Below are 13133 nucleotides of genomic sequence, written 5' to 3'. Positions count from 1 at the left end.
CCTACGTTGGAATGGTCGCTACTTACATCGCTGGTGTTGACGAACCAGGTGATCTCACCGTAGGAGGCGAGCTCCCCATTGACATAGCAGTTGATCTCGCTGTTTTTCCAGCGATTGTAGATGTGAACAATGGTCACCATGTACCACTGTGAAAACACAAAACACCCAGCTCGCCACATTAGCACAATGGAAAGACACGGCACGGTTTTATTACAGTGTTTACCCGTAGCACCTAAAAAGCAAGGCCCGAGAGACCGTACGGTGAAAATCTTGTGCCTGATTCCACGGTGTCTCAACACCCACTCCCCGAATCCCCTCCAGCTACAATCCTACCTACTTAGGATCCAAGACTTCCCATCAGGCTCGGAAGATCCAGTGAAATAGGTTACTACTATTACCACAGTGAAATAGGTTGTCATAGTTACCTCCGGCCATATAAAAACACAAATTAAAAATAGAGATACAATTGGCCAAAATGAGGCTTCTGCGTGTCCCCGTAAGGTTTAAAGACGCACAACAGAGGCTTCGAGCCCAAGGGAACAAAGAGGGAGTTTCACATTGGCCAAAGGCGATGGATCTTCCTGACTGTAATAGCTTTCAGTGCCTGCCTGGCAGGGTCTGAGTACTCAATCTATTGGATCATCCTTCTCCCCTATCTCCCTCATTCCTCTCCCCCCTGCGGCTTGACAGGTCCCCGGAGCTAGCTAAAATGTGAGTTCTCTCATACCACAGGGATTACATATTACACTTATTTTGTGTGCGCTAGTATTTGCTTGTGAGTGCGTGTGCATGTGGGTGTGTGTTTATGCCGTGTGTGTGCATGGACCTCATTACGTGTGACCCGATACTTCCTTTGTTTACAAATCAATAGCCTGTGTTTCTCCGTCCATGTGCGGTGTATTTACTCAGTTGTTTCTCCGTACCTTCTGTGGTTTGAAGTCATATTTTACACAGTGCTGGAAGCCTTTCCCCTTGGATTTTAACGAGGTCACAATCAAACAGCCGCCCACGAAGTGGGCGGAGTAACCCAGGCCTTTGCTGGTGCGAAAACTGAAAGAGAGAAAAGGAACACACGAGGCAAAATTTTGTAAGGCCACACACACACAAACACACAAATTTCAGTTTCTTATAAGATGGTGAGCTCGCTTTAATCCCATTTAGAGTGAAGGGCAAGCCGGGCTTCAGCCGGCAATACATTACACAAAGGTTTTAAACTGGTTACGGGAGGAGAAGATGGCAACCAGCGCAATTGTTTCTCCACTTCACAACAGCAACTCATCTTTTTGCTGTTCACGTTCCCTTAAGAACGGCACCTCCGTATGTGATTTAGGGAACTAATCTCTTTTAAAAGGCCACAGGGCGGAGCAGCAGCTTTTATTTCAAATTCTCCTCTAAAAAGCTGGCTGGCCGTGTGGTTCAGTAATCATTTTCACAGGCCCACGCCGACCCCCGAAGTTTAATTTCTGACAGAAATTAATTATTGGCTGAAATTACAATAAGCGCCCCGATTTACTCCCACAGAGGTCGTCAGGAAAAGGAGGGAGAGAGAGAGAGAGAGAGAGAGAGAGAGAGAGAGAGAGAGAGAGAGAGAGAGAGAGAGAGAGAGAGAGAGAGAGAGAGAGAGAGAGAGAGAGAGAGCGCGAGCAAGAGAGAGCATGAGAGAGTGAGAGACAGAGAGAGAGAGAGAGAGAGAAATTACTATTTGCATTTTCCCCCCATCTGAGAGGTTGGGAGGCTTTTCCTCTCTCTTTCAGAGGGTAGTTTTAATAGTTCTGCAAAAATAAATGTTCTATACTGCTGTTGCACCAAGGACCCTTTGAGCCTTTGGTCTGACATGCAGACACGCTACATGCAAGCACACATCCACATAGAAGAGTGCAAAGGCCTCCCATCTTTAATGCACTTGCCCTGCTTTGCCCTTCTCCATGTATTATTCATAAATGAGTTATAGCTATGCTCTAATACCTAGGGTAAGAAATAGGAGCTTGCTTCTTCAGCATTTTTATATCAAACGAATGCAGGAAAAAAAAATGGGGGAGCGTTGCATGTACCCCGCTCTTGTTGCACCTACCAGTACAGATAAGGCTTGTCCTTGTCTACGTTGATGTTGTTGATCGGGTCCATGCGGAGCCAGGTGTGGAACGTGAATCCGTTCTGGTACGGCCATTTCGCTATGGGAGGAAGAGCTATGGCCTGCCAAGGAAGAATATAGGACAGAACATAAAGTTGTGATGTGAGGCCTAACGTCGAACTCCTCGGAGGCACCTTGCCCGAGCTGCAGCGTTGATGAGTTTGACGTGTGGGTGGTTTGTCTGTTAAAGCTGGTTTTTCAAAGAGCGGGCACGCAGGAGCCAAGTGCGGTTTGTAGCGAGATGTACACGGGTCAGCGAATTAAAAAAACCCCGGCATCCGAGTCATTTATTGCCTCGCGTTGCCAAAGCCCTCCTGAGTCTGTGGAATGTTTTGCAAATTGGACCGAGGAAAACATGGCGGGATTGGAGGTCGGCCGAAAAGCGGCATAAATCACGTCGAAGCCCTGGCTGCAAAGGAGCAACAAAATGTTCGGAAGACGTGTCCTTCCTCGTGAACAAATCTGAAAAACACTACGGCTAAGAGTGGTTTAATATGTATGCGTGACCGTGTGTGTGTGTGTGTGTGTGTGTGTGTGCATCTGTTGTGCTCCCAGGCCTTCCTGCTTCATTAACAAGGCAACACAGGAAGGGGAAGGCATACGTGCTCCTCTCTGACACACACTCATGCATGCACATGCAAACTCATGCATGCACTCACACTCACACACACACACACACACACACACACACACACACACACAAATGGGTGTGCACTATGAACCAACCCAGTCTGACCCCCAAGCTCACACGGCCATCATCTACACACACTCATCAAAGTGTAATGACTGTGGAACTGGAAGGTTTCACAAAGAGACAGGAAACTCCTGTGTGTGTGTGTGTGTGTGTGTGTGTGTGTGAACACTACACCAGCACACATACAGGACTCACACAGCGTGCACATGCACAGCTTTAGCATGTTGTGTGATACATGTAGCTCCCTTTCTTTCCTTTCAGGGGTGGGGGGTTTCCCCCCTTTTTCTCCCCAACTGTACTTGGCCAGTTACCCTGCTCTTCCGAGCCGTCCCAGTCGCTGCTCCACCCCCCTCTGCCGATCCGGGGAGGGCTGCAGACTACTATGTGCCTCCTCCGACACCTGGAGTCGCCTGCCGCTTCTTTTCACCTGACCAGTGAGGAGTTTCGCCAGGGGGACGTAGCACGTGGGAGGATCATGCTATTCCTGCCCAGTCCCTCACCCCCACCTCGACCAACCAGAGGAGGCGCTAGTGCAGTGACCAGAACACATACCCACATCAGGCTTCCCACCCGCAGACATGGTCAATTGTGTCTGTAGGGACGCCCTGACCGAGCCGGAGGTAACACGGGGATTCGAACCGGCGATCCCCGTGTTGGTAGGCAATGGAATAGACCGCTATGTCACCCGGACTCTGTAGCTCCCTTTCTTACTATATTTCCCTTCGTAGAGAGCACAAAGGCTGCCGCCACCGCAGGAGGGCCTGTAGTAATCATGAGTTGTTCAGCCTGTCACACTATGTGACAGCGTGTCCAAAGCCTGCAGCTGAACGCCACACTGCCCTTTAAACGCCACTCCTTCACAACCACAGCTTAAAAACCACTTGCTCAACTAATCCCTCCATTTTCAAAACCACTGACACCACAGACGCAGCATGTTAGAGGTCTATCTCGCTGTATGCTAATTCAAGTGGGTGGAAATTAAAAAGAATATTCTCAAGGGACTTACGTGTTCTCTTTTAACAGAGGAAATCACGCAAGTTAGAGAATGGTCTGGCGAGATAAGAGGGCTCTGAAGAAAGGAGCTTAAGGAGGCTTGCCATGAGAAGGACTCAGGAAAGATGGCCACATTAAGTTATATCTGGGCCTCCGTTTGTCTCTCTTTCCATCTTCCGCCTTTCAGTTTTGCATGACATGATGAGCCAACCTGGTCTTTATCCTGAGGGACGTTTATGTCCACGGTTGCTGGGGACAAATACTTTCATTTTGATTCCACTTCCATCCATGTTTTTATGGTCATAGGTAGGCAATGGAATAGACTGCTACACTACCCGGACGCCCAAATTGCGCAATTTTCAAGTTTTTTTTTTCCATTTCAGATTTTTTCTAGCCTTGCAAACCAGAACAAGTTTGATAATTGATCAATTGATTGCAGCTCCATATTCAGCATCCTTCTCCCAATATTAGGGGTATAAGAAAATATCGATACACTCAAGTATCACCATAGCATCTTTTGTGATACTGCATCGATTCCCAAAACCCCTATATCGATTTTTAATTGTTCACAAGTATCGCAATATATCGACTCGTACCCCCTGTATCGTGATACGTATCGTATCGCCAGATTCTCGCCGATATACAGCCGTACCCAATATAACCAGCATCTCTCCTCCACACATGTCCAAACCGTGTCAATCTTGCCTCTCTTGCTTTGTCGCCAAACCGTCCAACCTGAGCTGTCCCTCTAATATACTGGTTCCTAATCCTGTCCTTCTTTGTCACTCCCAAAGGAAATCTTAGCATCTTCAACTCTGCCACCTCCAGCTCCACCACCTGTCTTTTCATCAGTGCCACCGTCTCCAAACCATACAACATAGCTGGTCTCATAATGAAAAAATAAATTATTTGTATATATGTGCGCGCGTGCGCGCACATATATACAAATAATCATGCGCGCGTGTGTGTGTGTGTGTGTGTAAAAATATAGTTTAATTTTAAAGTAAAAGGCATGCCGAGCAGCATGGTGACCTGGTTCAAACCCTGTAACTGACAATGTATGATTCCCAAACATCACGTGTTTGGACCAATGCGTCGGTGAACAAAGCACTGAGCACCTACCAAACCATTTACTGTCATTTGCACACTTAAGATGCATACTGTAAAACCGTAAGCTCTTTCCCCCCAGGGGTAAGGTGCTAAACTCGGGCCTCGAGTCAAACCACAGAGTCAGCGATGATCCTCCATTGAATGTGTGCGGTGTGCTGTGTTTCATTGTTATGTGCAGCGGTGTTTCAAATGTTCTGTTGCGTTTCATACTCACGGCAGCACTTTTCCCTGGAAAGCTGAAGAAGGAATCCGGGCCATTCCTGTGGGCCATGCTCTTTAGTACGGACAACAGCTTCACCGCGTGAGAGGGCTGGGAGCAAAACAAAAGGACACAGTGTTAAAAAGACAACTGGAGACGCATTAAAATGCACAATTCATCCCAGCCACACCCTCGCATGCATGTTGTCACAAGTGCCACATACACACCAGAAGGGAAACATGGGGGGACATTACAATGACAAAAATCTAAAAATCCATGGTTGCTATTAATTGCTTGGTCTAAATTTACCTCCCCCTTCCTGTCAGGACCATCCTGAGGGATTTATTACAGACAGACTAAGGTATTAGTCTTTTCATCTGCTCTATAGCTGCTCTGATGATGACGGCGCACAAGTCTCCAGAAAACTTCAGTCCTCCAAAAATATAAACACGCGCACACACACAAAGACAATCCTAAAACATGCATAAATGTGTCTGAAATTGAATTCTGACTCGCACAAGTGATCAAAAAGTCCTATAGGTTATTGGGCTTTTGAACAATATTGTGCTCTGGCTCAAGTTTTGTTAACTTTACAGCAAACAGATGCACGGTAACTCAAAGTGGAATGGGGGAAGGGATCCGTGCACACCCCCCCCCACTCTCCCCTGATGATATTTCTCAGAGACGAGAAGCGAAGAGTTGTGCCAACACTCGGTGAGGAGCAGGGGAGTGAGATGAAATTGAGAAGTACAAAAGCAGCGTGCCCTATTTCCTTGACAACTTCATTAGTCTCACGGATCCACGAGTCGTTTCCTCTGTGCCACCGGCTCCCGTGTGAGGCGGGGACTGGTTTGTTATGCACACATCACACATACCATCAGGTTCAATGGCAGTTTTCTTCTGTAGCTTTAATTCACACAACCTACCAGCTTGTCTGCACGGCCCCCAAAAATAACTAATTTAGGAAACACATTTCTCTAAACTGCAATTCTACATAGTGGAAATGTAAGATTTTCTGGTTCTAAGAATTATTATGGACTCTGAATGAACAAGTTTCACTGTTGGTAAGAAAAAACACACACATAAAACAAATGGAAAGCTCAGTTTCCATTATATCAAATTCACTGATATTCTGAATCCCAAACAGCAACAGAGGCTGGCACATTTTTCATGCTGGTCCAAAGACGAAGAAGACGGGTCAACAGGCTATGGAGTGACTCACCCACTGGCCTTTCTCTCCTTGCAATTTACTGAAGAACAGTTTCAGCTCCTTGACTGTGATGCTGTAGCTAGCAAGCACCCCCAACATGTCCACCAGCAGGTCTGCAAGACAGACACACGGACAGACAGATAGATAAACCAGCAAAATCACTGCCCGCAGGTTAAACACAAACACACAGGAGATGAACATGGTGTGTTACTTAAACAACAAGGGCTGACAAGATATCAAACACTACTTAATTGAGGAAGATGAAGAAGAAGCTCCAGAAGATTCTTGGCCCTTGAATCCCGCCCCCCCCCCATTTTTCTCCTCAATTTTATCCGGCCAATTACCCCACTCTTCCGAGCCGTCCCGGTCGCTGCTCCACCCCCTCTGTCGATCCAGGGAGGGCTGTATGCCTCCTCCGACACATGTGGAGTCACCAGCTGATTCTTTTCACCTGACAGTGAGGAGTTTCACCAGGGGGACGTAGTGTAGCGCTTGGGAAGATCACGATACCCCCCCCCCCAGTTCCCCCGAACAGGCGCCCCGACCGACCCACAGACACGGCCAATTGTGCCTGTAGAGAGAGAGATGCCCGGCCAAGCCGCAGGTAACACGGGGATTCGAACCGGTGATCCCTGTGTTGGTAGGCAACGGAATAGACCGCTACGCTACCCGGACGCTGCCCTTGAACTTTTTAAACAGAGGTGCGTATACTACAAACCTTCCTGTAAGTTGTGTTTTATCCATGAGCATTTTGAAGAGATGTAGAACAAATCAGAACAGACAACAGAGTGTAAGTACTCTTTTTTCTATCCTGATGGACTTTAAAACACAAACTCCTAAATACTACCATAGGGGGTGGCTGCAGGATGAAAAAAAAACGGCTTACTTTGACTGGATTATAAAAAGGGAAAAAAAATCTTACAGATATGTCTGTAAGAGCCCAAGCCACTACGTAATGAGGCACAACAAGGCTCCCATCAGCCATTACTGGCAAACGACAGAAAGACATGTGATGGACGCCGTCAGCAGGATACGACCCCTGAAATATGAGGATGAAGCAAAAGACGAGATTTATCTGACAAGCTCCTCATGCATTAGTGGACTCAGCTGATGTGGACTGTGCTGCACCAGCTATGTACTCATTATGTCACACCAGCCCAACTTTGCAAACAGGATAAGTGTGTCGCAGTGAGTGATTAAGTAAAACGCACTTTTTATGATTACTCTAAACCAAAGTACATATTATTCCAACAACAGCCTTCATAAAAAGTGTGGTATTTGTGTGTGTGTGTGTGTGTGTGTGTTCTTGTACTTCTATCTTTTTGAGGACCAATTTGAGTTTTTAACCATCAGAGTGAGGACATTTTTACAAAGTGAGGACATTTTGCCCATCCTTGTTTCTTTAAGGGTCTATTTCAGGGTTAGGGTTTAGGTTTGGGGTTAAGTTTAGGATTAGGATTAGGTTAAGGGTGGGTAAGGGTTAAGGTTAGGCATGTAGTTCTGATGGTTAAGGTTAGATTTAAAGGATAGGAGTCCTCACTAAGATAGAAGTACAAGAATGTGTACGTGTGCGTGTGTGTGTGTAAAAATGTTTGTTTGGATTAATAAATCCATCCAGTGAGACAACGACAATTGAGGATCAAGACAAAAAAATTCTGAATTCTCGGCATCTGGGTAGCATAGCGGTCTATTCTGTTGCCTACCAATATGGGAATCGCTGGTTCAAATCCCCGTGTTACCTCCAGCTTGGTTGGGCATCCCTACAGACACAATTGGCCATGTCTGTGGGTGGGAAGCCGGATGTGGGTATGTGTCCTGGTCGCTGCACTAGCGCCTCCTCTGGTCGGTTGGGGGCACCTGTTCAGGGGGGAGGGGGAACCAGGGGGAATAGCGTGATCCTCTCACGCGCTACGTCCCCCTGGCGAAACTCCTCACTGTCAGGTGAAAAGAAGCAGCTGGCGGCTCCACATGTATGAGAGGAGGCATGTGGTAGTCTGCAGCCCTCCCCGGATCAGCAGAGGGAGTGGAGCAGCGACCAGGAGGGCTCGTAAGAATGGGGCAATTGGCCGGATACAAATTGGGGGGGAGGGGGAATCAAAAAAAAAAAATTCTGACATCTGTGCTGTAGTGCAAATGACTAAAGGCATGACTTCCAGCCACCCAGTTAGTGCTGGCCAACATTTTCCTAAGGTGACTGACTGAACTTTCCCTATGGGCCAACTTTGTTCAAGCTGGAAAATGTTCATTGAACTGAATGTCACAAGATTAATTCAGACTAATTTGTGGCTGAGCAACAAACTAGAATGAGACACAGGCAAGACTACACAGAGCGACTGTCCAGTGACTCATCACTAGAATTCATGACAGTCTATTTGTTAGCTTACAAGGCTCGAGGAGGAAATCAAAAGGTTACTGCTCTGCCCGTGAGAGTATAGGAGAACTGATTCGCCATGATAACTATTATTAGCATTACTTTGTAAATCATTTTCTACTGATCGAGAATAACTTGGTCTTTGGCTTGCCTGCCTCTGCAGGGAGGTCATAGCATAGAGTGGACTTGCTGTCTCTGGAGTTTGAACTTGAATATTCTGGCTCAAGGGCATTCTCCCTTATTATAAAACAACTCTGCTGACCTTGAAAATAACATAAAAGAATTAATTAATCAATCAAACAATCAATTAATTAATTAGATTATATGAGATGAGTTGGAGAAAACAGGTTAGGTCAGTGGTTCTCAGGTACCACCAGTACTGCTGGTTTCCTGTTCTCACAGGTAGTTAAATAGGTTCACCTGTTGTACCAGGTCTAAAAACTCCCTTATCAGATATTATACACCTGGCGAAACAGAAAACCACCAGCACCAATGGTACCTGAGGACCGGGTTGAGACCCACTGCGTAGGGCTGGGCGATACTGACAAAATCAAATACTATATCTTGATATCATTAACACGATGACGTTTTCGGGATGACCCTTGGTGCTTTCACACCATATTTACATGGAAGACAATACTGATCATTAGTAATGAAGGTAAAGGCATTCACTGCTCATTTCACTAAGGTACAACAGTCTAATAAGTTCAGAAAATTGTGTCACTTTATTGTAATGCATCTTTTAAGACCAGGGAATGACAACATTTATATCACAATATTACAATGACCGAAATCCTAGACGATGTCAAGCCTCAAATCACAATATAGATATCATATCGACATATTGATTAATGGGATGGTTCATCCCTAAAATGAAAAAAAATTCATTATCTACTCAACCTCATGCAAGTAGAGACCCGAATTAGTGTTCTATTTCCATTTGTTTTTCTCCCTGTTAAAGGTTTTTTTAGGGAGTTGTTCCTTATCCGATGTGAGGGTCTAAGGACAGGATGTTGTGTTGCTGTCAAGCTCCTTGAGGCAGATTTGTAATTTGTGATATTGGGCTATACAAATAAAACTGACTTGACTTCAAGGAGTTATCCTACAATATGCCAGAGAAGCTTTCTTCCAAATATTTGCAATTAATGGCAGCCAGTTCACATGTCCAAAAATGGTAAAACTGTCAAGACAAAGACATTCTTGTGAGAAACAGACCTACAGAGATGTTCTCACACAAATGTCTCTTGTTTGAATATCTCTGAATGTCTCTGAACTTGAAAGTGGCTGTGCGAGGTTTGTGGAAGGATGGAATATGTACAGCATATATTCTTCCTCTTTCGGCTGCTCCCATTGGGGGTCGCCACAGCAGATCATTCATTTCCATCTCTTCCTATCCTCTGCATCTTCCTGTCACGCCAGCTACTGGCATGTCCTCCCTCACCGCATCCATAAACCTCCTCTTTGGCCTTCCTCTTTTCCTCTTCCCTGTCAGCTTCATATTCAGCATCCTTCTCCCAATATAACCAGCATCTCTCCTCCGCACGTGTCCAAACTATCTCAATCTCACCCGTCTTGCTTTGTCTCCAAACCGTCCAACCTGAGCTGTCCCTCTAATATACTCAATTCCTAATCCTGTCCATCTTCGTCAGACCCAACGAATATTTGCAGCAAATAATGGTTCAAATTTTGGCATTTTCCACTCACAGATCTAACATATGGCTTTAGAAGACTTGGGATTGTGCTGAATAAGTCGTATGGAGAAGTTTTATGGTCATATTTTGCCATTTTTGAAACTCTAACAAACTGACCACCATCCACTGCAACTGTTTGGAAGAGAGCTGCTCTGGCATTTTGTTGGATAACTCCTTCGGTGTTGTATGGAAACAGAATACTAATCTGGGTCTCTACTGGCATGAGGGTGAGTAGATAATGACAGAATGTTTATTTTGGGGGAGAGAACTACCACTTTAACATGTTATCATCTTACTCGTGACTTGAGAGTGTCACGTTCAGCATCAAGTACTGTGGAGATCCTGAACAAATTGTGACCTTCAAGAAAATCCTATAAGGTCTCGTTCCCAGTACCTGCAATCATGCTGTCAGTTGTGGCTATGCGTTGAAGCACCTCCTGGATGAGACCAACATCAGTACAGGCCTGCAGGTTGCGGACGCTCTTCTTGAGAATTGCGGTGAAGATACTCCAGACCTCGGCCTGGCAGGTGGGCTCGCATTTGTCCAGCAGCTCCACCAGGCACATTATGCTCTCAGGCTCCTGGATGATGAAGTTCATCTCCAAGTCAAACTGGCCGCCCACCAACTGGAGAGGATTTAACAGTTATGGATTAATGTACACACAAAGGAGTGAGGTAGAAGGTCAGGGTGGGGGTCTGTGTGTTGTTAAACAGGTGTTTGAAAACAAGAGGTCTCATCTCTTTGTCTGTGTTTCTGTTTATCTACAGACGCCACTACAAATGCCACAGTCAGCCTTCAGGCACTTGGACAAATGTTCATAAAATAGAAAAACCAAGAAAAGATGATGAAAACAGATCATGATGAAACCAACCATTACAAAATGGCCTCTTTCAGACAGGCAAATCTACACATGTTAAACAGAGAGAAGTGGTAAGAAGCCTCTTTGGAGGCCTTATCATCCCGTAAGAAGCACAAACATGTTGAGACTAATTACGATATCCAACAGATTTCAAAAGCCAATGTAGGCTAAATCCTGGGCTTCATGTAGACTCTATACTCACATCTTTCTCACACTTTTGCAGTTCCAGTATGGAATGCTAAGAGAATAAAATTATTTTTTTTTGTTTTTGCTGTAGACTGGTAATGCGTACACACTGCTCTTAAGTGTGACCTGATTTCCCTACAGAGATCATTAAAATTTCATCTGATCTAACCTTAAGGCAGCTGTTTTTCCCCCCCAATATCTTAAGTTAAGTAATTCAAATTATTTTCTTCCTCATTTTATTTTGAGATTTGAGGGGAGTGCCCACACAATGCCTAAATGGTAAATGGACTGCATTTATGTGGCGCTTTTCTGGTCTACCACCCACTCAAAGCCCTTTACTATGCCTAACATTCACCCATTCATACACACACGTTCATACACTGATGATGGAGGCTGCCATGCAAGGCGCCAACCTGCTCATCCGGAGCAATTAGGGGTTCAGTGTCTTGCTCAAGGACACTTTGACACGCTCTCTGAAGGTGCAGGAGACTGAACCAGCGGCCTTCCGAGTGAACAACGAAGAGGACTTTGCTGCCTGAACACTTTTGAGTGGATTTTATGGATTTTGGGCTGCTGAGCAAGAAAATACCCTTAAAATTTTCCTATCACATACTGTTTTGTAGCTATAACCTATTTTTGTGATTTCTCGTCATATTTTAAGCCACACAGGAAGCTGTTTTGGGCAGTCCAAGCATGCCTGGGCATGTACTCAGTGTAGGTGCTATGTAAATGATGTCTTAGGCATGCCTGAGCATGCTTAGTCAGGTTCGATGCTGGCAGACAGGCTATAAAAGCTGCTCACATTTACAGATGCTGTTTGGACACAAGTTGATGCACATGTTCTCCAGGCAATAGCATAGTGAGTATACTTAATAGGATTTATTATCTTCAGGAAGATTTCTTTTGGGGGGATTTTCCCCCTTTTTTCCTCCCCTATTGTACTTGGCCAATAACCCCACTCTTCCAAGCCGTCCCCGGTCACTGCACCACCCCCTCTGCTGATCCAAGGAGGGCTGCAGACTACCACATGCCTCCTCCGATACATGTGGAGTTGCCAGCTGCTTCTTTTCACCTGATAGTGAGAAGTTTCGCCAGGGGGACATAGCACATAGGAGGATCACGCTATTCCCCCCAGTTCCCCCTCCCCCCTGAAAAGGCGCCCCGACCGACCAGAGGAGGCGCTAGTGCAGTGACCAGGATACATACCCATATCCGGCTTCCCACCCACAGACACAACCAATTGTGTCTGTAGGGACGCCCGACCAAGCCAGAGGTAACATGGGGATTCGAACCGGCGATCTCCGTGTTGATAGGGAACAGAATAGACTGCCACGCCACCCGGACGCCCCTTCTTCGGGAAGATTTAATATAGCAGAAATGTCTCGTCAATGTTGCAACAGCTGCAATACATTCTGTTACATCTGTGGCGACTATACGCTTAAGGCTCACAGACACACCATGACTGCATTCATTAAGAAAGCCCACGAGCTCTACTTTGGATGTAAAACTGGTGACCAGGAGAAACCCTGGGCTCCTCACATTTGTTGTGCAACATGTGCAGCCAACCTGAGAGCTTGGCTCAGAGGTACTCGGAAGTCAATGCCATTTGCAGTCCCAATGATATGGCGTGAACAGAAGGATCACGTGACAGACTGTTACTTCTGTCTGACCAATGCACCTGGCTTCTC

The 13133-nt window shown here is 45.9% G+C and overlaps 1 protein-coding gene across 1 annotated transcript in view; it reads right to left on the bottom strand.

Moving 5' to 3' along the window:
• lrba (LPS responsive beige-like anchor protein) overlaps positions 1 to 13133 on the bottom strand; it is a 242055-nt gene that overhangs the window by 177593 nt on the left and 51329 nt on the right. Inside the window, exons 2-7 of the mRNA XM_056279765.1 lie at positions 10794 to 11025; positions 6350 to 6450; positions 5143 to 5238; positions 2072 to 2193; positions 924 to 1050; positions 27 to 146 (exon numbers count right to left, since the gene is read on the bottom strand). Coding sequence (XP_056135740.1) covers positions 27 to 146; positions 924 to 1050; positions 2072 to 2193; positions 5143 to 5238; positions 6350 to 6450; positions 10794 to 11025 — 798 coding nt within the window. The remainder of the gene's footprint in view (positions 1 to 26; positions 147 to 923; positions 1051 to 2071; positions 2194 to 5142; positions 5239 to 6349; positions 6451 to 10793; positions 11026 to 13133) is intronic.

The sequence above is a fragment of the Lampris incognitus genome, chromosome 5 (genome assembly GCF_029633865.1).
Source record: "Lampris incognitus isolate fLamInc1 chromosome 5, fLamInc1.hap2, whole genome shotgun sequence".
Taxonomy (NCBI): domain Eukaryota; kingdom Metazoa; phylum Chordata; class Actinopteri; order Lampriformes; family Lampridae; genus Lampris; species Lampris incognitus.
This window is presented reverse-complemented; position numbering and strand designations above follow the sequence as displayed.